The sequence below is a fragment of the Meleagris gallopavo genome, chromosome Z, assembly GCF_000146605.3.
Source record: "Meleagris gallopavo isolate NT-WF06-2002-E0010 breed Aviagen turkey brand Nicholas breeding stock chromosome Z, Turkey_5.1, whole genome shotgun sequence".
Classification (NCBI taxonomy): Eukaryota; Metazoa; Chordata; class Aves; order Galliformes; family Phasianidae; genus Meleagris; species Meleagris gallopavo.
The window spans coordinates 52,181,024-52,205,471 of NC_015041.2; the positions used below are offsets into that span (position 1 = coordinate 52,181,024).

Here is a 24,448-nt window from a genome sequence, read left to right on the forward strand (position 1 = left end):
AGTCTGTGTCAACTTGCATGCTATACAGAAGATAACCATTGTCATTTCAAAGATATTTACTTCCGTTTGTGAGAAAAGTATTGATAATCTGATACACATATTTTGAATAGAGAAAAGGGCAATAGAAAGGAATTATTTTTCCAAATCTATTTCCAGTCTTCCATGTAATTCAGAAAAATTTGTGGTTTTTTTTCAGGACACTTGTGAACAATTCTGGAGAACATCTTCCTCATGTTTTTTCTAAAGGCTTTTATCATCCGTTACATTGGTTATTTTGCATACCATCATCCAGCCCTTCCTTACCAAAGTGAGTATCAAAAGTTGTTTGTAAAAGAACTACCAGATAGTCAATGTTAATCAAATACTTTCAAAAAATTATATCTGAATGCATGTCTAGTTGATATTCTGATGAAACTACACGTAAGCATTTTTTTGAAATTCTTTGCAGATTTCTCTAGTCTTTGAAATTAAGAATATAAGAATGGTCTTATTGAAAGCAGTGCACAGTAGAGGTTTTTTTGCCCATATGTTCATTATGTTTGATATTTGAATTATATTTAAGGTTTTCTTGCATAAAGAGTATCTAGCAGTATAGTAGTTCAGCACAGGTGCAGTTCTCAAAGAATAAGAATTAAAGGAGAGGTAAAGAATGTATTTCTACTTGTGATTGCTAGTTAAAAAAAGGTCTGATATATAAAATATCACATTGAAATATATACTTTTTGGTAGTAGTCGATATTTTGGGGGTGATTACTGCATGATTGGAGAAAAATGCTTACTTTCTTCTTCTGTGTCACTGCGTGTAATGACAAGTTACATATGAGACATATGCTACCAGCTGTGCTGTCATTCCCTTTCTAATTTTGAACTTAAAGCACTCCCACACCAGTTTAGATCCTCTCCTAAACCCTTCACCTCCTCCTCCTCTTCAAAAGTTATTTCCTGAGAGATTTTCACTTTCCATTTTCATGAAAAGCTGCTTTTGTGAGTTGTTTCTGTTTTCTGAGAAAGTATTTTTATATTATAGAGGAATATGTTATCAAGTGAAAGGTAACTTATTGAAGACCTATGTTCTGTGGATTTATTACTTTTTATCTTGTATCATTCCCATTACAGTATTTACCCCATGCTATGTAGCATATTCTGCTTACTTTCCATAACCCTCGCCCCTAATTTCATGTCTCTAATTTTCTGCTCTCTCCTTTCCCCATGCCTCTGATACCCACTGAACAAGATGCAATAGATGGTGTGACTGAGTCAAAGTTGTATGACTGACTAACCAAAAGACCAGACAGTCTTTGATATTAACAGAGATTAGCTGAATTAAAACTGTGTCCTTTTTTGCACTGAAAGTAGTAGTTTAAGTTTTTCTAGGTCTTGAAAGATAATGTATTTGTGGAATTTCTGCCTTTTAATCAAATTTCAGTGAAATTAGCCAGTGATTTTGTAATTCTTGCATAGGTAGAGAGAAAGGAGAAGGGAGGATGTAGGGGAGAGATTGACATGATCACTGAAAGAGATATGTACTCTATTTCTGAGAATTAAAGACTCACTTTCTTTTTTTTCATCTTCTAATCCAAAGCCAGTGTTCAGAATTTAAATTTTAGTTTGTATTGCTAGTTTTGGAATATGACATTACAAGACATTATCCTCTGCTGCACTAAAGCATCTAAACATAATGTAGGTACCATTTCACTCTGTGAGATTTCTCTTTTTTTGAGACGGAATTACAATTTTACAGGTGTTGTTCAGGACAGATTTATCATTAATAAATAGCAAAAAAGGACTCTGGACTTATCCAGGGTTTTGTGTATTTTCTCAGGATGAAAAGTGAGAAGACATACATCTTTCTGACCCTCTAGGTGTCTTCTCTGTCAAGTTTATATGGGAAAATGAGGAGTCCAAAAGAAAGTACTTATCTGAGAATTTATAGTTAGCATTCCTATGTGAAGACAGTCCATGTATGTGAACAGTCTTGGTGAACTGCAATGGTAAAATATTTAGCATCACCTATTAACAGCAAGCCTTTCAGCTGCTTAGAAAAAAAAGCGATGAAATAATCTGTATGCTAAGTAATTTTGAGCAATGTGTCCAGGGGTGCTATGATTTGTTACTTGTTTTACACACTGTACATGGAAGATTATTTCTTGAAATAATGCATTTAGGATATCAACAAGATCCATTATGGTTACATATTGCAGAGAACTATTAACTAGTGGAATCTGATTCTTCGTAGATTGTTTTATGTTCTTTCTTTCTACTTTTTGAATAAAAGTATTCAATATGTAGAACAAAATTGAAAACAGAGGCTATTGTTTACCTCCCAGCTATGGGCGCCTAATTATTTTTACCAAATTTCAAGGATTGTAACCTGGCACAAAATTATTTGCTCTTTCTAGGTTTAATTTCAGGACAAAGAACTACTTTGAAATAATTTTGTTTACAGATTCACTACTTAGTAATTTTTTCTGCATTAGTTCTCATATACTGATATGGTTACAGTCTGTTTTGTTTTAATATACTTGACTTTGACTTTTTTTTTAATGTTAAGTAGAGTTAACCTTTGTTTGCCTAATGAAATGTTGATCTTATCACTTAAGGTATTCTTTTCCCATCTTGTATACTAAGATGATATAGTTGATTATCAAACTAAAGGATTACTGATTATAATTTACATTATAGTTCCTTTAGTGGTAATTGTGATTAATTCTTTGCTTCATTTGGGATTTATAATCATATCATTTGCAAATGAGAGTTCTATTTTTTTTTCTACTGTACAAAACTGAACATTTCTGTGTGATATTTATATGTACTTCACCTTTTGTCACTTTTTTTGAGGCTAGTCTTATTTTCACTAGTACTAAGTTACGAAGATGGGAGAACATATGCCTCTCCATATGCGCGTTACAAAACTTCTCAGTGCATTTATTGGTGCTAGCTTCATGACTGTAGGGAATGTCTGCTATATTTTATTTTTCCTCCAAGTGAGTCACACCATTGTACATTTCAATTTGCAAAAGGCTTGTAGAGCCAAGAATGGGTGTATATTACAACATGATAACTTCCCATCTGGTTAATGACAGACAAGTTTTATTTCAACTCAAATATTCTAAAAATGGCATTTATTTCTGAATTCATTTAAAATATTATCCATCATTAATCTAGTTGACCGAAGCTGTTCCTTTTCTTATATTTTGAAGGCAGTAACTGACCTTATTGTATTTCATACCATTGCATTCAAGGAAGAAGATAAACAAAATTAAACTGGCCCATATAATTTAACTGATTTTCTGAAATGTCGAGTTTAGTTTCAGGCAGAGCACTAAAATTGGTGAATAGTTTGAATTTAAATTGTGTTTACAAACAGTTATGTAGTTCTTAAAAAGCAGTAGAATATATGTACATATAACTAATCTTGAGTTTGATTACAATATATGTTCTAAATTTGAAAAAGTTATTCTGGCTGCAAGTTCTATCAAGATTTAAATGCATAATGTACATAATTTTGATAAATGTTATTAGAATCCAATACATGCTTATGTGCAAAAATATCATTGTTAAGCCAGTAGTACATTCTCAAGGATTATATCTAATGTATCAGATGAAAATTAAAAAAAATATGTACATGAGTTTTAATGCCATGTATGTTGCTTATCTACTCATGTGGATCAGATTTACTGTTAAAATCTCAAAGGCCAATCTGTGTAAAATAGTCTTTTAATTGAATTATTATTACATTATTAATTATAAAGTTTTAGTGTAATAGTGTGATTTAGAGGTCCTTCTGCAAAGTGCCTTTATGGAATTATGGTTTTCTTAGATTGCTTCAAGGTTGCCTTGCAAGATCTATGAGTTTACACTGTATATGGAAGATTTTCTTTCCTGAAATATTGCATTTAGATTACCAACAAGACATATTTCTGTCAATGGAAACATAGATGTGACAGACTAAACCAGTTAAGTATGTTAACTGACATTTTCTTTTCCAGGTCTTGTTGAATTATATTAGATATGTTGTCTGTACAGCAACACTGAACGAACAGTGGAATTTTTGTGGGGTCATCTATGCTTTTTTCAAACTGAATTGTGTGATGGCACGCTTGTCCTGCTCAGATGGTCACAGAAATGTGAAATATAATATAGCCACATTTACCCATTTTAGTTTTATTCAAATAGTTGCATACAAATGACACATAGAGTACATGTCCAGATGAATATTAATTCTTTTCTGATAGGGAAACGTAGCTCCTAAGAAAGGCTAGTGTTGAAGGTGTTGTGTGTGTACTGGCAGATAATGTTTATGCATGCATAGTTTATGCACTGAGGCATATGTAGATTTTACACTGGTGTGTGTAAAATTTATATGCATAAGTGCTTACATATGCAGTGGATAAACTTTCGAAGTTAGCAACTATTATTGTGTAAACTTACAGCCAAAATGAATAAATAGGATAGCTAAACATCAATCAGAATGAAATTTTTTAAACCTTACAAATCTTATATAAATTTGAAAGTCATTTGTGTGTCAGCTAATAAGGGGCAAAGGCTTTCTTGGAAAAATTTACTCACAACTTGATTTTGAATTTTTTTTTTTAAGTCCAAAAGAATAGAATAGAATAGAAAGTACAATAATCTAAGGGACTGACAGTCTCCACTTTGTGATCAGCAATAGACTTTCCCTGTTTAGTTACTTAACCCATAGTTCCGACACAGACACAGCTTGCAGGACTGTGCAGACCTTTTGGTGCCATAAGTCATCCAGAAAACAGCAAAAGGGCATTTGGAAAGAGGACAATCCTCTGCAAGGCTGGGTATCTCAGATACACTGCTCTTTCCGAGGCAGAACAGCCAGGAGGGGAAACTAGAAACTCTGGTCCCAACGAGGTTGGTTACTGAGCTCAGAAAGCATTTGATGAAAATGAAAGACAAGTCCATGATTATTTTAGTTACTCCCATTTGAGTCTGATGGCTGGTGTTGGACATCAGCTGAATTCAGAAGAAGCCCTGGGAGATTTGTTTGGATACCTAAACTTTTGGAGAATGTGGAACAGCAAATGGGAAATGACAGTCTCCTTAAATTCTAATGCATTGTTTCTCACATCCCTGTGCTGGCAAAGACGCAATCCAACAAATCTAATATTTCAGGTTTATTTTTCATGATGTCTAAAAATTGGTCAGCATAAAGCGGAATCTCGCAGACCTTTGAGCATTCTCTCTGTTTTTTAATTAACAGATTCATATCCTTAATTTAGGATACTTCGGAGCAATAAACAATTAACATGATAGTAAATTAAAGAATAATAGCCCTAGATTTATTCAAGCACAAAAAAATCCTTTTTGCCTAGTGGAACAAGGCTATACATGTTTCCATGAAAGAGATAAGTGAAGTTCCTTTATATCAGTTATAACTTTGGCAGACTACCAAATGTTAATTTGCTTTTAGCTAGTTGAGATTAAATGTAATTCCTTCCCTGAGCTGCCTTAAAGTAAGCAATCATGAAAGCATTTTCAGACTAATCTGGGAGGAATTGACATTTAAGGGAGTTAGCATTACATCTGCACTTTAGGGATATTAATTTCATAGATAAACTAACTACATTATGCTGTTTTTATCTTGCATTTTGAAAGGAGTCCATCAGTCAGAGAAATGGCAGCCCAAGGTCAACTGAAACTTCTCTTATCCCAGCCATACTGTAATTTGAACTTGCTCTTGGAAACCTTACTATATCATGATTGTCTCTTGGTGAGAATTTTACTGAAAAGTTCAAGTAAGTACTTATGCTGCTGATCTTTACAAGAATATCACTGAGAAACACAAATTCATTTGTAACTACTTAAATATTTTCGAATACCAGTTATCAGTTGGACAGTGCTCAAGAAAGTAAAGAAAAAGAAAGGTTTATTGCTTTTTTAATGAGATTTCTTTTCAGTCAATTTGAGTATTCGTAGTTTCAAAACAGACTACAATTTGATAAACTGATATCATGAATGCGAAGGAGTATAAGTGAAATTGAACTTAACAGAGCGTTAAAAATCTGCACAAAACAGTTTTGTGCAGATTTTTAAAGGTAATGATTAATATTCTGAAAGATCACCCTCAAAATTATGTTTCTACAGTGAAAAGCTTAGAGGTTTTGTTTGTGCTATCTGTTTGTCACTGTAGGTATTATGGCAGTACATTTATGTCCTTCCCATGTTAATACTATCATGAATGTTTTTATTAAAGTAGGACAAAGAAAATAATTGTTCTTTATATTTCTACTAATTGTTTGAAGCATAAGACTTTATCACATCTTTCCTCCTAATAGCTTTTACATCAAATGATCAGATCATTGAAAAGTTAGTGGAATAATCACCCATTTGACAAAATCTTGCATCAATATTGAATTAGTCTGTATCAGTTTCAGTCTTTCTTTAGCAAAATGCTTTTCCTTACATATCAAACTATCAGATCACATAATAATATGTAACAATTTTATTATTTTGTTTTAAGGCGGTCTAACATTTGTCAGGGATATAACATTGTTTCCAATTATGTAATGCATCTTATTAAGAGCTACGCTGCATTCACTTGCCCATTCAAGTAACTGTCATATTTTACAGACTGACAAATTTTTTTTATCAGAATCATATTCTTACCCTACTGCTATACAGTACTGAATTTCACCGGCTGCTTAAATTAGAATGAATGATCAAGTGACAGAATGGATTTTCATCTACTAACTGGCCAACTTCTTGAGCTGCAGGGAAATGTATATTGCTATGAGTTAAAAAATGTGCCATTTATAAAGACTTTATTAACATAATTTCAGTATTGATATGATTAAAATTTCAATTTAGATAAAGTTGAAACCTGCAATCATCCATATCTTCTAAATTAATTTCAATAAGGTTAATTATATAATGTTAAAATGATTATAGTTTTTATTGCTTCTCTTATGCAACAGCTTAACTGGTGCTAGATAAGCTAAAATTTTTGATACTGTGACCTGTTATGTAATACAGGAAAAGTCAGTCTAATAAGCTATAGCTAGATACTAGTAATAACAGTTTAGGATTCTTTTGTTCTGTAAGATAAAGGCTTCCAGAATTATGTACTCATCAACAATAAAATGTTGCAATGCTTAATAATATGCATAAATACATAAAAAGTTCAGTATTTAATAGCTTTTGAGTGATCTTGACTTCTTGCCTTGCTGATAACAAAACTCCATGATCTTTATCTTGATTATTTTTCGAACTGGAAAGGCATTTTCACTTTCTTTTCCTGGGGTCAGGAATAACATTTTATTTCTTATAGTATAGAGTACTGTTGAGATTTAGGAAGTTGTCTCAGTAGAAGTGGTATTTTAGGGAATACACAGATGCATCATTTAATGTTGATAGATGGTGTAAGTGGATTATTGTATTTGTTGAAGCCACTGAAACTGTGTATGCAAATATAAGCAATGCTTCCTGCTTTAATTATGTTGGTCCACAACATCAGAGCTGTATGCTGATGGTATGCCAGTAGAGGTTGAACCTTCCCACCAATATTTGGTTACATTTTTTTGCCATGTGACAAATGGCAGCAGAGGGGCAGAATGGTGTCTGACTTGGAAGTGTGGGTGAAGGAAAGGTGAGTCCCTGGATTTTTCCATGTGGATAAAATGACATCCAATGACATTCATTGACATTTTCTGAACGTTGGTGGAGACCAAACAGTGTATCTGAGCACTGTGAGGTGGTAAATGGTGCAGTTCAGCAGTGATATCAGCAATGTGAAAGACAGGCTACAATCTGGAGGGCCATTCACAGCTGTCACACTACAACATGAATAATGTCACTGTCAGTTAATCTGCACAAATTGGTGGATTGCGACCAGGGAATTTTGTATGGATCTGAATCTCAGCTTCAATGCATTGGAAATGATGGTGGCAACAGTGGAAATCACAGTTTATACCAGGCAAGTTCCACGTACATTCACACAGGAGAAAGAACACCGTATGAAGTTTGTCAGGACCCACTGAACAAGTACAGTGCTGAAGATGACAGTTTCCTGGATTGAACCATTACTGGAGAACGTGGTGTCACCACTACAAGTGCTCTTCGTAGTATTTTCTATAGAAATAAATAGGAGGCATTACCTTCAGAGAAACCTACTTAAAATATACGTAAAATTGGGATGGTCCTCATAAATAAAATTACTACATCAAACATATGTAAAAGTGATAAATCAGGGTACCCTAAACTGAATCACTTATTTGTGTCCAGTGAGTACGATCACTAGGGAAAGAGGACTTTTACAAAAGTAGTTGAAAAATTGGATTTGGATACTGGATCTCTATTACTTAAACTAGGGTCTAAATAATTTAGCTGTATTTCTTTTCTCTTAATTACAATAAAATATGTACTCAGAATTGTTTTTTCTGGATACAACATTTAGAATTTTTTAAGACATATTATTGAATGAACTAAAGGTCCACGGACCTTTGTTATGCCTCTGTGGGGAGAAACAATGAATACAGGGTATTGTTTTAGTTTTCTGACAAAGCAAACAGTTTTGCAATTTTCCTGGGGGAATTTTTTACCAGAATTACTCTACCACCTATTAGGAAGATACAGAAGTTGATTATTCTGACAAGAAATAAATAATAGAGGAATAAAGAAAATAATGCTTGCATAATATGATTTACTGAATCCAGAAGATGCTGATATGAAAAAGGGAAAGGTGAAAGTAAACGGAACGTTTCTGCTAGACTGTTGTAAATGTATGGCATGCCACTTGGGAGTTGGACTTGATGATCTCTGGGGGTCCCTTCCAACCCCTACAATTCTGTGAATCTGTGATTCTTTGATGCCAGCAGAACAGTCTTTGACTTCTCACTTGACAGTCTTTATTGCCAAGAACCAGAAGTTATTCTTCAGGCAGTAAAGCAAAAAAAGCAGTAGCTGTATTAAGCTTCACTGTCCCAGCACAGAATTAATGCCAGTGGGAAACTGCTTTCAAAGTAAGGCAAGGCCACTGGTAGTTTTACCTAATGTTTTTGGCTTGCTTGATGAATTACTGGAAAGACTAACAGAAGTTCTTTTTGCATAGTCTGTACAGTTAAAAGTAGATGGTATCCTGACCCTGAAATAGTAACTGATAGTGGCATTTGAAAATACTCAGTAATCAGTTAAGGCTGCAAATATGTAAATGGACACAAAGAAATGTGAGTTGCTTCAAAATGAGATAATATGCCTTACGCACACAAATGAGGCAAGAAGGGGAGCATTTCCACTGAGAAAATAAAATTATGCAGTGCAATATCAACCAACTTCCTAGGCACTAATAGATATGAAGAGTCTTCATAGACTGAGTTTTTATGAACCAGTTGCTATGAAGAGAGATGACTTGAAAATATATGTGTGGAATTGGAGTTTCTCACTCCAATTACTGAATGCCCTTTGTGATGTAGTTCTTTAACTGCCACCATGCATGTTGCAGTGTTTTAATGTTAATGTATACTGGGGTTTTTTTGGAGTTGCTCAAAGTGAGTAAAAGGTGATAACTTTATCTGACCTCACAAATCTGAGCTTTTATTAAAATAGCAAGTAATTGTAAAAGAAAATGTACACTCTTAAGTGAACTGTTGTTTCCAAAAAGAAACCTTTGGCACTGGCTAAATCTGAAACTTCTGTTTCAAGCATTGGAAGGTAGTTATTTTTGTACTTACAAAAACTGTTTGGATTTAATAATCCTGAGTCAAAATCTCCTGAGCAATTGAAAAAAATACTAGTGTTGTGGTTCTGCCACACATGGTTTTGGAGAAATGTAGTTGTGCAGGTTTTTTGACAAAACTTGTAGTTTAGCATGTCCTCATTAGAAGTGCACAGCATGTTTCTTAGATGAATTGATGTACATGCGCAGAGATAGGTCATTGCTCCAGATCTTTTTGGACTATTCAGTATGAGTTAAATGCAGTCCTGGCAAAAATAGACTCTAGTCCACCTCAAAGTTTTCTTAACTTCTTCGTGATTGCAGATTATATCATGCCAGCCTAACATCAAAAGATTAGAAAACTATTTTGGAAGGAATGTCTCCTCAAAATACTTGTCTGGCCAGTTAACTCTGGTGGATACTGTACTTGAATAACCAGTGTGGTAAAAAAAAAAAAGTACTGGAATGAAGTAGTTGTAGCTGAAAGATCAATGGGAAAAGGATCTTAATTAGATATGCTACTTATTTTGCTGATTTTTCAGGGACAAGCTAGGGGAAAAAATAAAGAGATTTTATGGAGTTTCTGAAGCATTAAATAGGAATTTGGATTCCTTTGGATAATAATAGAGCCCTTGTCAAACGTCACACACCTTCTCTTGATAAAATATGGAGGTAATATTTTTAAAAAGGAAAAGCTGGTGAAAGTGTGCATCTCTCTTAATGTTTAGTCTCAGAATGGCTTCCCAGTGGATTCTGAAAGACCTTTTCTTAAAAGAACAACATATACACTCATTGTAAGAAGGTACATGTATTAAAATTCTCACAGAATTATGTTGTACTTCTTTTTATTTTCAAGAACTCACTGATATCCCCAAGTTCATTAGAAAAGTTTAAGAGGTTGTACCCTGAAATTTCCATGTGCCACTAGCATTAAACAAATTTGAGTTTGGTATCAAATCACTAATCTCTTTAAACAAAGCAATCTTCCATCTTGTTTTCCAAAAACAGTTTCGCAGTGTCTAAAATCTCACCAAATTCCTTCCTGGAGTTTGGTTAAATTAACAAAAAAACTATGCTCAATATTACAATGAAAATTCAATTCAAATTTTCATCTTATTATTTGAATTTGAAAGGTTTTCCTTTTTTTGAACTGCTTTTTCTGCTTTCTTGGTTGTTTTTGTTAGACAACGTATGACTGGTTTGAGTAAATTAGTGGGAGAAAGAGAGCTTTCTTATTATGAAATGATTGGTCTTATTCTTCAACTTCCTGCATTCAGTGGACTATTTCAGTTAGAGTGGACTACCAAGACTGTACTTGTAGGAATTACAATTAACTTGTAGGAATTCAGAGGAGATTAAAATGAGATTTTTGAATTTTACAACAGTATCAACTCCTTCACAAAGCTGGGTGGAAAGCAGTCATTTACCACTGGAGTAAATTTTGAAAGCTGTTCGAACCACTAGAAAGAAGGATACAAGATACTGAAGCTATCTTCCTCTTGCATAGGTTGCAAAACTGGCATAAACCAATGACATTTTCAAGCATATTTTCTATATAAACCAGTCTTATATAAACTCTTTTTTGCCGACTAGACGGTTGAATAAAATTATTTAGTTGGTGCTGGCTCTGATCAATTGTTATGGTCATTAACATCAGAAGTGAATTCACTTTTTGACGTTAGCACAAGTTAAAGCATTGAGTTGCGTTAGTTCAGAGAGAGGTTTAAACATATGATTCTTCTCTAGGTGGAAGAATGTTTTATAATGATTTTTAAAAGCATATACAAGTAAATACCATGTAATAATTTACCCCTCAAATCTTTGGACAACAGTAATTAACGTTAAAGCACGTAGAAACTTAGAATCATTAAGGTTGGAAAAGATCTCTGAGAGCACCAAGTTCAACTGCCAACTGATCCCCACCATGCCCACTAATCATGTCCCTCAGTGCCACATCCACGCGTGCATTGAACACCTCAAGGAATGGTGACTCCACTACCACTCTTTCTGAAAAATTTTTCCTAACATCCAGCCTGAAATATAGCAGCCTATATCTTAGCATGGCTGAGATTTTATTTTGGGGAACTGATTTCTTCTCAGTTTATTTTTAAATAAAAATAGACATTCAAGCCTTTTTTGGTGAGTATGCAGCTGCTGTTTCATTGTATTTTATATAACCAAATCAATATGTAATTTCACAACAATATATTCCTTAGATAAGTGATGCAGAAATAACTTTTTGACTGTGATTCTGTGGAAGTAGTCCAATTTATTTATGATTATTATTTAGTAAATAAGCAAATTCATATTATTTACAAATAGTATTTTTAATTATACAGGCATATTCCATAGTTTGTAAATATGCTTGTATCTTTTTTTTTAATGACTACACACAGTTCAGAAAGATGGTCAAGTGCCATTATGTTAAGGACATCAGATTTCAGTATCTGTAAGTATTCGTACAGTTTTCAGATACAGTTTTCAGTTTGTTTTGGTTGATAATATTTATATGACTTGAATTACGTGGACATTTTTATAACCATGTTTTTTTTTATTTTGAAGGAAGTGAAGTATTCACTGGTGAGGAACAAAGTTCTCTCTTAGATGAGATAAATAACAAAGAGCCTACTCTGATTGAAACTATCTTCACTATATTGGCTGACTGCATTTTGTCACCCAAATCACTTGGCATTGCTTTTGAGGCCTACATGGAAAAAGAACAGTTGTGGGATTCCTTATACAATATGACAGGTACTTTGTTTACTAGTAAGTACTTTAAGTCTGATGTTAAACCTTGTTAGTTTTCAGAAATGTCGTGCATATTATTTTTACTTTAATAAATCTGATAAAATGATTGTAGGTTCCTTCAAAATTATATTATAGTTAAATTGTTTTCAGCAGTCAGGTTGCTGTAGGAATGGTGGATATTCTGAAGGAAGGAGAGGTTATTCTAAACTAAATTTCCATATTTTTCACGTACCTGTCTGTTTTACCAGTAGGTTGGCGTCAGTTTCTGTAGATCTTTACTGACATGGGTTCTTTATCTCTGTGAGTTTAATAACTCCAGGGAGTTTTCCACAGGGAGTGGAAAAAGTAAAGGATGTACTGCTCTTGAGGGAGGCCTAGTACGATGGGCATGTAAACTCTGCTGCCAAAAGGCAGACTCCTAATTTTTGGTGGAGGGGGAGAACAGCCCATGTGATTGTGGCAAGTAGTGGTGCCCACAAGGAAAAGCAGTATTCAGCCATAAAAGAGAGGCATTTAAAACAATGATTTTTACAAATTATGCAAAAAAAAAAAAATCAGGAGAGTTCGCAAGAAAACAAAGGAAGAAAATGAGAGAAGGTATGAATAATAACATCAATACCATAAAATAGAAAACAACAATTGCAAAAGTTGTCAGACATTCCTTGGAGAAAAATGGGATTTCAAAAAGTAGAAAGTTAACACTTCAAAGAGGAAGAAAAATACAGAATTTTTTGTGGAAGTTTTCAGAAAGGCTGTGTAGAGAAGAATAAAACTTAAATCACCAGAAAGCACAGATAAGCAAAAATTAGGGCTAAGGGCCTTAGTAGGAAACATCAAAAAACATTGCTGGTATATCCTGCCTGACAACTGCTGCTCTTTTGCTGTGGAGAAACTACTATTCTCTGTGGTGTTAAGAATGTGGAGAAGATTGATACTTGTAATGTCAATAACTGTATTTAAGATGTTCTATTTTTGACATACAATCTCTGATACCATACTATGTCTCTGTTGATGTCTATTATTTGTATGCATTTTTTTACCAAAGTATCATTTCTCTTTTGCTCTTCTCTAAGGAAAGTATAGCTACCTAACAATTGCCATTGTGTTAACTGTGTAAATCTGCTTCATTCATTAATGCCTACCCAGTGATTAAGTTTACTTCAATTAAAAAGAAAGCTAGTACTCAGATTAAATTTTGAGAAGCATCTTCATGGGGAACTGAGGCAAAAAAAAAAAAGAAAGAAAGGAAGAAAGAAATTGTATTTTTTGCTAGAACTATATTAAGAGGGTACAAAATGCTACATTGTCTTACTTTATACTATTTCTTTACTTTATAACAGGCTGACAGTTGTAAATTATTTTGAATCATAATATTGTTAGTTTCCTTTCCATAAGAATTCTGAAACACTTATTTCTGAAACAGATTTGCACAAATGATTGAATATTTGCATGCTTACTGAATATTTAATAATTCTTTCTTCTAAAGTTTCCAGTTGTGGCAAGTCAGAGCCAGAGGTTATCAGATGCTTGAAGCTGATATTGATTAATTCAGTCAAGGGTATAGTGAAGCAGATTGTTTCTTTGATGCATTCGTGGGAGGCAACAGAAAACTATGGAACATATCAGCACAAGCAAATTGTTCCTGAAAGTTTACTGAAAACAGTTCCAAGGGAATGGAATTATACACCTCGGGAAATGAAGAGGAAGGAATCTGGGAAATGTGGGTGAAATTTATGCTCTTAGAAAAACTGCAGTTTAACAGTAAGAAAAACAGACTCCAAACATCTTCTTTCTTGTAGAGTTTTTGTTTGTTTATTTAAGCGTTTGTCAGGATATAACTGGTTTCATGTGACTAACTGAGAGGCAGAGCTTAGAACTGGTGATAAGTTAAACTGGCTATATGACACAGAAAATTTCTGACTTTTTTTTCTGTTTTTTTTTTTTACTAGTTGAGACTAGAAGTGGAATGGACTTATGGTTTTCTTGGTTTCTTTGCTCGACTGCTCTTTTCATGTTGGTTTTTTGTTTAATCCACACTTGAATCTGTATTGTGGATTACCTTTAAGTTCCTTGTTTTTCATTTTATATATACTATTAACTTTTTAACATACTAGCATATTTAGCATATTTTTTGTAGTTGCTTTTATAGCTACTGATAACATCTGCAATGTTTAAAATGGAATGCTATGTAGCATGCATCCTTCTCATAAGAAATACAATAATTTTGTAGGTTTGAACATGAAAAAGAACTGATGTAAAACACTATGAATAAATGCAATGTCCTAAGACATTTAGTGCAATGTTCCACTCTTGGAAAAAATGTTGCACTACAATTCTGAAGACAGCTTGTTTTTACTGTTCTAAATACCTGGATGTTTTCTACTTCATTTATTCTATATTAATTGTGCACAGCAAGAATAATTGTTAACATAGTCACAGTGTGAATTCCATATTTTCTAGGTTCTCTATTTTAATTTGTGTTATTGTTTAGATTTGGAGGGATATATATATGGGAGGCATAACATAAGTCAGGCCACAGTGCTGAGTACTTAAGCTTCTTACTCATTTTCAGTACAAAAGAAAGTTAGAAATTATCAGACAATATTCAGAAACATGCTGTGATAGAACTATAATGTTAATGTTAATCATATCTTCTTTTATGTCTTTTTTTAAGGTTTCACAAGGCTTGCAGCACAGGCAGTATCTATTGTAATCAGCAAGTTACCTACAGTGATTGCATGTTTGCCTCCCCCAATTAAGTACTTCTTTTTTCTGGCTGAGAGAAAAATGTCAAGAAACTTTTCTGAATTGAAGAAAGCTGGTCTGCTTGTCTGGAACTTGATTGTAATTATATGTCGGATATTTGAGGATGGAAATACTGCAGAACTTTTAACAGGTGCAACACTTGACAGATGGAGCAAAGAAAAACTCAGTTTAGTTCGTGTGTGCTTAGAAAGTATTATGGGAAAACAGAAAACTGGTCCCAAACAAGTGACCCAGAAGGTTATACAGAGCATAGAACAGCAAAGACCAAACTGGATTGAAAGCCAGTTGCTGAAGGCAAGAAAACTGAGCACAGACTGGTAAGAATGTAGTATTTTTCAAGTGCTGTTTTTGTTCTTTATTTTACTGAATTAATGACGTGTTTATGGCTGTTGTTCATTTAAAAAAATATTTAGAGGGACAGTGATCTTATATTACATGAAATGGATTACATCTTAATATTAATGGCTTTATGGTATATTTTTGCAAGTTAACTGTGTGGCTGAAACAGCTGTCGTTATTTCATCTTAACAGTCTTTTCGTAGCACTTAAAAGGTTTCACGTATTTCATATTTTGTTTCATGTTATTATGTTTCATATTTTCTCATGTGTTCATGATGAACCAAAAACATGGACCGTTTAGTTGGTGTATCTTTTAGAATTCTAACAAGTATGCTGACTAGAGGACAACCCAGAGCATTTATAAATGAGTTTTGCTAAAGTGATTAAATTAACACAGACTATAACAGGCTTTCCATCTTCATCTGAGATTAGAAAGTAAGCATACTTCCTTTTGAAACATAACTAGCCCTAGGGGCAAGTAGGGTGTGTCAAAACAGGACAAGGAAAGTACCCTGCTATGCTTTTCTGAGGAAATACCAACTTTCCCTGCAGATCTGACATTTAGGTCCAAGTTATTAAATTCTTATAATGAATTTTCAAGGAGTTCTGTGCATATCAATGTATTTGTAGTCCTGTTTTAACGTTGAAGTGGTGTATCATTCTATAAAAACACTATTCATCAACTTCCCAGTAGTAGATTTATAGGAGTTACCTATCTTAGTGAATTTAACGGTTGACAACTGAAAGTAAGGTTGGTTTGTGATCTTTTACATTTCCATTTAACTCAAATTCTCTAATCAGTTGGTTAACAGGTTGAAGCTAGATGCCAGCCACTGAAACAATCATAGGATAAAATAAATACATTATAATGTATAAAATCTGGAAATACTTAGCAGGATTTTTTTATAATGCAATTTTTAACTTTCCGAGAATAGATGTCTCTTAAATAATGCAAATTCCAAAGATTGGAATGACCTTTAAAAACTGAAGCTTTAATATCTGAAGCTGAGAATTCTGATGTAGTAGTCAATTTTATTTTCTAAGATATCAAAAAAAATGCAATAATTTTTAATTCACATCAGGTATGAGACACTGGAAAAATATTTCCTGTGTATGCATACAGTGTCTCTCGAAGTGAGAACCAGTTTATGGTTATGGCTCCTAATTTTAAGCATACGGAACTGAAGAACATACTACTTGTTCTCTGAGGGAGTAGGTACATCTTGCAGTTAGGAAACTGTTTTCTGATTTCAGAAGTATTTCTGCAATAGAAGCCTTGCATAAATGTTATTTTTCTATTTTATATTCAAGAAGTATGACTCAGTTACTCCAAGAAAAATGTATTTAATAGGTGAGATGTGCAGTGTGGAAATAAAATATTGTTATACACACAAATTGTAATACCAATAAATTAAATCTGAACTTGAAATATTTAAACTAGGTAACAGTCACATAGTTACTAGACTAAAAGAAGATCTTTCAAGAAGACCCTTGTGGTGTTTATGTGATTAATTTGAAATAGGAATGGTTGAATCTAAAAATCTACATCTTAGTAAAATTATGGTCTATGTAACCCTTTCGCAGGTAATTGATTTTGTGAATAAATGTATATATATGCATTTATGTATATATTCATAGATGTTTATAGACTTTTAATACATACAGTATGCAGAACAAATACCTACAGTGTGTAGAATAAAATAAAAAGCATACAACGTAAACATTCATATGTGATTCATAGACCCAGTTGTGGAGAAGAACACTGAAGTACACTAAAATTTATAAGAAAAAGCCTCACGTGATTTTATGATACTTTATTGTTATCAGGACTTGGCTGCATAAAGTTGTGAATGTGATACAGGTTCATCCATTTTGGCATAAATATTCAACTTACCTCTTAGGAGAAAAAAGAAATGCAGTGAAAGGTTCAGAAAGTGGCAGTTGTATGCACTAGCTGTCCTGTGTGCTCCCTGAAAGCATTACTATTCATTAAAATAACCTTCAGTTTATAGTAGCACCAGAGCTGTAAACACTCACGTTAGATTCTGAAGAGCACACTGCCCAAAAAGAAGAGAAATGCCTGTCTTTGGAAAGTAATTTGTTGAGTTGAAGATTATTGTTTTTCATCATGGTGACCCTGACTTGGCTGGCTGGGTGCATACACAGATTAAGATGAATGCAGTTATTCCTTGGCTGAGGTCTGCCTCTTTCAGGGCACATTCTTCCTAATGACATGATTGATAGGCAGTCCCAAATCCAGAGAGGAACTCATTAATCATAGCACTGACTGAATCCAATCATCTGCTTCACCTGCACACTGACGGGTAGGAAAGGATACAATTTGGGTGCTGACACTGATACACTCCTTTGTCAGAGGTCCTCAACTCTTTCAATGTCAATCTCTGAGAAGTGTGACAAGATTCAGGTTATATCTATATGTGGCATTGAAAGATAAGCCTTAAGCGTGCTTTAATTTTGAAGATCAATTTCTTTGAAGTTTTTCTGTAAAATACCATAATAACAGAGTATCATTTACTTCCATTCAGCAAAGAACAAAATTATAGTTTATATTTTGAAGCTATTTGATCTGTAGGAAGTTCTGAAGCAGCATGTGGAAGCAGTGTCAGCTGTGTAGAATTTAAGTGAGCCTTCAGGTCAAACAACAACTTTGAGAAGAACTAACTTTGTAATCATGGCACATTTTCAGCCATACACTGCAAAATTCCAAAGTGAAATGTTGTGGGTTTTTTCAGCCCGAAAGCTTCTATTGTAGATTTTAAGTTAATCGTATAACAATTGTAGAAAGCATAATATATTCTGTTGGTCTGCTAGGTTCTTGACATGTCTGGATTCCAACATACATCTGATGGTTGCAGCTCAAATATTTGAGTAGAATAATTAGTCTTTGTAATATTTTCTTATACTTTACCAATCTATAACACTAAGCAACTACAGAGCCATAAGCTTATGTTTTTGTGCAGACAGCAGTCTAATAATGGCTAGAGTATCAAATGAACATTTTTCGGGGCTTTTAGGTCTGTCACTGTAAGGTTGTTGTTTTTGTTTGTTTGTTTTTGTAGTTAGACAGAAAACAAGAAAAGGAAAACAAGGAAAAATACAGTGCAGAATGTGCAACAAGTGGCGAAATATACCTTTGAAATGGTTACCATTATACCAGTGGAAAGAATAAGACTTCATTTTAAAATTTCTAACCTATACTTAAAGTAATGGCTACCTTTCTGACATGTTAATTAGGCTTTAATGTGAGCGGTGACAGGCAAAGAAAATTGTACAAAAGATCGAATGCAAATGCTATTCCTAGTAGCAAAGATACTTCTCTAGTGGAAAAGAAAATAAAAAAATATTTGCTCTTTCTATGCCCTTAGATTAAAGAATGTTTTATGTTTTCAATCTTTCTGATAAAAATTGTTAAAATTCATGTAATTAAAAATACTTTATTTAATCAGCATTTAACTGTTTAGCATTTATTAGTGTAAAGGCTTCAGAAATGTGTGCAGCAACATTTGTTTTGTACAAGTCAAATGTTTATTACATGTATTTTTAGCTCCCTTTGTATTAATACTTCAATTTTTTAGAAATTCAAGGATAACTTTATATTTTCCATATTCTAGTGGTTCGGATGCAATAGAAGGTGCAGCGTTAGAGCAAGAAGGCATTGCATTTGGATTCACTGAGCAGAAAATAAACATGATGGTCCTGGATATCTGCCACAAACCAGGTGGCAGCGAGTACCTGAGGCAAATTTATCACATCATCCGGCTCAATGAGGTAGGGAAACGGCCTTTTTACCGAGCAATTAGGTGTGTACTGGCCTGAGGCAGCTTCTGCTGGCAGCTAAGGGTTAGTCAAGGAGGTGATAATGCTTCTTAAAGTCAGTATGAAATCCTGTATTGTACTGTAATAGAATCCATTCAGTTCAGGCCTTTCTGTGTTGGTACAGGATGATTATGAGAAAACAGTGTAGATTTTTTTTATGTACTTAAACAGTATTATGGCACATAAACTTCCTTTAGATTTGTGCTGTAGATGGAAGATGCATTTTAAAAGTTTAAGCACAGTTAAAAATAATAATAATTAAAAAAAGAAAGCAGCAAAGCTTATATAAATATTGGCTGTTACAGGAAGTATAATTAAATGTGGTAAATCAAGTTTCCGATTTAACAAACAAACAAACCCCATGGCTGTACTGAGAGAGCAAATGCATCCAGATGGAAACCTTGCTTCAGCTAGAGAACTCTACTTAGTTAAAGTGCTTTCAAAATTACAGTGATCAAATTCAGATTTGTTTGCTACACATGGAATTTGGGCATGATAAAAGAATTATCTCATTATTTCTAAGGCTGTTCTAAATTGACACAAGTTACCAGAAGCATTCTTATTACATACACTGAAGTTATCACAGGTTTGCTTAAATTGTATGATAACACAGATCTACACAGCTTAATTAAGAAAGTTCTATTTATTAGCTTTAATTACTAAATTACTATTCCTTGAATGCATAAGCAAGGGCTGTTAAGATCATTTCCAGTGTACAGAAGTGTTTATAATAAAATGCAAAATAATGCAAATATAGGCAAAGTCCAAGACTTAGAAAATTTGGTAGCAAAAAAAACAATTAGGTAGGTAAGTATAAAGCAATAAAGATGCTCAGCTTCTGAAAATCAGATCAACAGTTTAGTTCCTAAGAACAGGCTTCAAAGCAAACTTTGCACATCTGCATTTTGAACTTTTAGAAGCAATATAAGCATGTATGTAGAGATGGCAACCTAATATTAATACAATACAGAGTCTTTTCAAGTTTCATCTCAAACAATTAAATGGTTCAGGAAGTGAAGTGAAAATTATCACTGTAATACAGTTCAAACAAAACCTTTTCACCTGGAGCACATTCAGGATTAATCCTAGTATAATGAAGTGAAGAAAAGATTGTGAGCAAGACCTCTTAAAATAGCACATAATGCAGTAGGTAGGGCAGTCACCAAAGGGACTAGATATGCAGGCTCAATCCTTTATCTGTATCCAAACTAAATGCCCAAACTGATAGAGGTTTAGCTAACAGTGTGGAACTTCGTCATTTTTCCCTAATGGAATTGTTTCATTTTTTAGAAATTGCTATAAAAATCCATTCTGCAACTTCTTGGGTCAAAGACAGAATCGTATTCTAATTGAATAGGTAGAATGCCCGTTTCAGGTTCTGGAGACCCTGAATCAAGATCTGAGTCCTATGAGTATTCAGTTATTTATACAAAGTGGAGCAGCTCCAATAGGAGGTGAAAGGCTGAGAGAATTAGTTGGAAGAGGGACCTTAGCCTATCTTTCCACATCCCAGGTGTTTTTCCTTGATTTTGTGCTGTTAGTAAGAGCTGCATTAAAAATAGAACATTTCTCAGTGGAAGAAACCTGTCTTGACTTAAAAAAAATAATAATAAAAAAAATCCTGATCAGCATAGGATATAAGAATATTACTTCCACTCATCTTTTGAAACAATTACAACATATTTTAGTACTTAGCATAGTATTATGGTAATGCATTTTTCAGTATTATCTTTCATGTTTTAGATTGTTAAGTGCAGCTGACAGCAACAACAACAACAAAAAATAGACTGGATTGCCTGTTAGAAGGTCTGTGCTTTCCTTCTTAGACTCCTTGGACTGCCAGAAGGTCATGTTCTTAAATTGAGTTCAGAGATCTTTCTGCTACAGTGATTAATAATTGCAGGTGAATAGAGAACAAAACGATGAGACAGAAAATTGTGGCTCAATAATTTTCCTTAGAAAGGCAGGGGAGAAGATGAATAAATTCTTAGAAGCTATGTTTGAAAATAAATGTAATAAAGATCTATTACAGATACTGTAGAGCTCAAAATGGTCTGCAGATGAAGGTACGTATTTATCAAGAAGAATAATTACTTTTAAAGCTAATTTTCACTAATGGCTGCCAAAGGAAAACCAACTTTCCTGAGCTGCCTAGCTCACAAACACTGTCTGGTTTGTTTCCTGTACATCAGTAGTAGGGATACAGCTTAAATGATTACAATCATGATTTCATTTTTTTGTTCTCACTTTTTTGAAACACAAGCCTTTCTGGGTCTACAGTGTGTACTGTACTATTGGAGTCCTTAAACTAATGTATTTACCACTGTTGATTAAGTCTCTTTGTCAAAAAAAATATAAATCTATAGTACAGTAAGTGGTATACTTACTTCCCAATAAGGGAAGAGGTTGCCCAGTCAGGCTGTGAATGTCCCCTCCCTGAAACCGTTCAAGGCCAGGCTGGATGGGGCTTTGAGCAAGCTGGTCTAGTGGGAAGTGTTCCTGCCTATAGCAGGGAGGTTGGAACTATATGATCTTAAAAATCCCTCCCAACCCAAACCATTCTATGATTCTATGATTCTAATTCAAAGAAATGAAAATCCCTATGTTAGGAATTAGGCTGTATACCACTTGAAACATTCAAATCTATACCAACTTAACCAACTTAAGCAAGTTCCAACTTTCTTCTGAAAAGACAACAGATTCTTCTGCTGGAGCTATGACAACCAAATGTCTGAGTTGCTTTAGAGTTGAGAAAATGCATCCATATGAGGCAGTACTTTAAGTCAAGTTGGTATAGACGTAGAAATATCACTGAAGTCGCCCCACCTTACTATGACTGTGAAATCTTTGCTATGGGACAGAGTAATGAATGGAGAAAAAGAGGAAAAAAAAATTCTTTTTTTCAAGGCTGGGAAAATATAGGTAAAAGACTGAAGATACATTTTCACAGCTGGATTACAGTGTTGTTTTAAACTAAAAAAGCACTGAGATCTATTTTTTTTTAATATAGTTAGATGATTTCATGATTGTTTAAGCAGTCCTGACAATTGGCTGCAACCAACAGACAGGCCTGCTCTATATCTTGACTCTGATTTCCCAGTCCTAGGGCATCCTCTGTATGAGTACTAGAAATCATGTGGCTTGCTTATCTGGCTGAAACCTTTATTTTTTTCTGGATAATTTCACAACATATGCTAATGCCAACACAAGGGAGAAAAAACTACAATCTATGTGGATCGGATGGAATTTGTGCCTTTCAAGCCAGACCACAGTTAGATCAGTTTAAGCTGATGATGAAATTATCCATTGAGAAACTCAGTGGCTTGGCAGGTAGTTTACACACCACCTCACCTGAGTCTGAAAATGATTAGGTCAGTATTTCTGTAAAATAATATTTGCATCCATCCATCTTAATGAAGACTCACATTGAGCACTTGCTCAATGTTATAGCAATCCTATCATTATGGACTTAATTTTAATAGTGACAAACTATTTAATCACAATAGTCCTTCCAGTAAATAGACCTGTGTTTCTTTATCTAGCTCTTTGTAATATGGTACTATTCAATCAAAACACTTCATTGGCATGCAGTGATGGTTTATTTACAGGGTAGTTTAAGAAGTGAAAACAGGCCAAAAGAATAATACATCTGCTACACTATAGTTTATAAAATTGCTATGTAAATCACAGATTACTTCTAATCTTCAAATGCTTAAATAATCAAAAATGGTTTTGAAGAATGGTAGAATGTTTACCTCCTATGTTTGAACAACTGATTTGGACACTTTCATTGAACAATTCATTTATAGTCATGTAGTAACTATACAATGCAATGCTGTTTATAAACAAATATTCCTATGTACTTTTTCATGTAGAAGAAACCATGTAATAGCTATAATACATTACCATATCATAAAGGAAACATTTGTTTTTCACTTCTACATATACCTAATGAATATACTGAGAACTAATAAACATAAGTTGATGATAATTTCAAAACAATAGCTTAGATTATTTTGATTTGCTTCAACTTTGTATTCGTGGGGGGTGGTTATTGTTTGTTAATCTTGAAAATATTTGTATTTTGAGAGAGATTTGTTATTCCTTCTGTTAATGTAAGGAATTTCTATCAAGTACGTAGTAAAGTGATGCTTGAAATTTGTGCAAATTTCACTTAGAGGACTAGGAGGTGTGTATTGTTCCATGCATTTTATTTTGTTTGTTTTGTTTTTCCTTATAAGCAATATTTGAATGATCAACTGTCCTGTGAGAATTCTCCTGAAGAGAATGTTACTTCCAATCAAAGCTTGCTTCTGACACTGAAGGGCAGAGAGGAGCAAGCTGTCTTCAACCCCTTCCAGGTGCACAGCCAGTCTTGTGCGAAAGTGTTCAATCAGGTTTGTGAAAATCTGAAACTGTGGTTATACTATAATTTTTACTTGTCAGTCTTATTATGATCATGATAATGACAGAGACTAAAGTTATGAAAAAGGAATTAATTACAGGAGTTCAAATTTGATGAAGTGCAAAGGGATATTATTACTCAGGAATTTAATGAGGGCACCCTCTCCAATATCATGGTGTTCAAAAAGCCATTATTGTATCTTTCTTTTATCAGAATTACTGCATATAAGAGCGATTTAAAACTTAGACTTTCTGTGTTGGTTCAGTATAGTGTAGAAAAACCTATTAGTAGCAATAATATGCATTATATCTGTGTAATGGTATTTGAGGCTAGCCTTAGTCCTTTGAGAAGTCATGGCAGTATGCCAAATGCATATTTAGAGTCTTACCTGATGAGTCTTTCACAGAAACGTTGAACAGTAATGTAAATTACTGTTCATTAATGTAAACTCTATAGTTTTGATTCTTCCCCTACAATTTCAAATATTTAAGAATAAATGGTATTAAAGCTGCATAAAATTCATTTACTTTTCATACTTTTGATCGAAAGATGCCATTTTCCAAAACAACTGTTTTCAAATTGCATCATCTGCTTTTTGTATTGTATCCATTTTAAACTATTTACAGCTTTATTGCTGTAAAATATGTATGTTTTTCCTTTTTTTTTCCTTT

The 24,448-nt window shown here is 33.7% G+C and overlaps 1 protein-coding gene across 1 annotated transcript in view; it reads left to right on the forward strand.

Moving 5' to 3' along the window:
* KIAA0825 (KIAA0825 ortholog) overlaps positions 1 to 24,448 on the forward strand; it is a 78,222-nt gene that overhangs the window by 49,738 nt on the left and 4,036 nt on the right. The window contains 7 exon segments of the mRNA XM_031557364.1: positions 197 to 307; positions 5,629 to 5,768; positions 12,245 to 12,433; positions 13,917 to 14,150; positions 15,105 to 15,513; positions 19,168 to 19,324; positions 23,614 to 23,769. Of these exon segments, the coding sequence (XP_031413224.1) occupies positions 197 to 307; positions 5,629 to 5,768; positions 12,245 to 12,433; positions 13,917 to 14,150; positions 15,105 to 15,513; positions 19,168 to 19,324; positions 23,614 to 23,769 (1,396 nt within the window).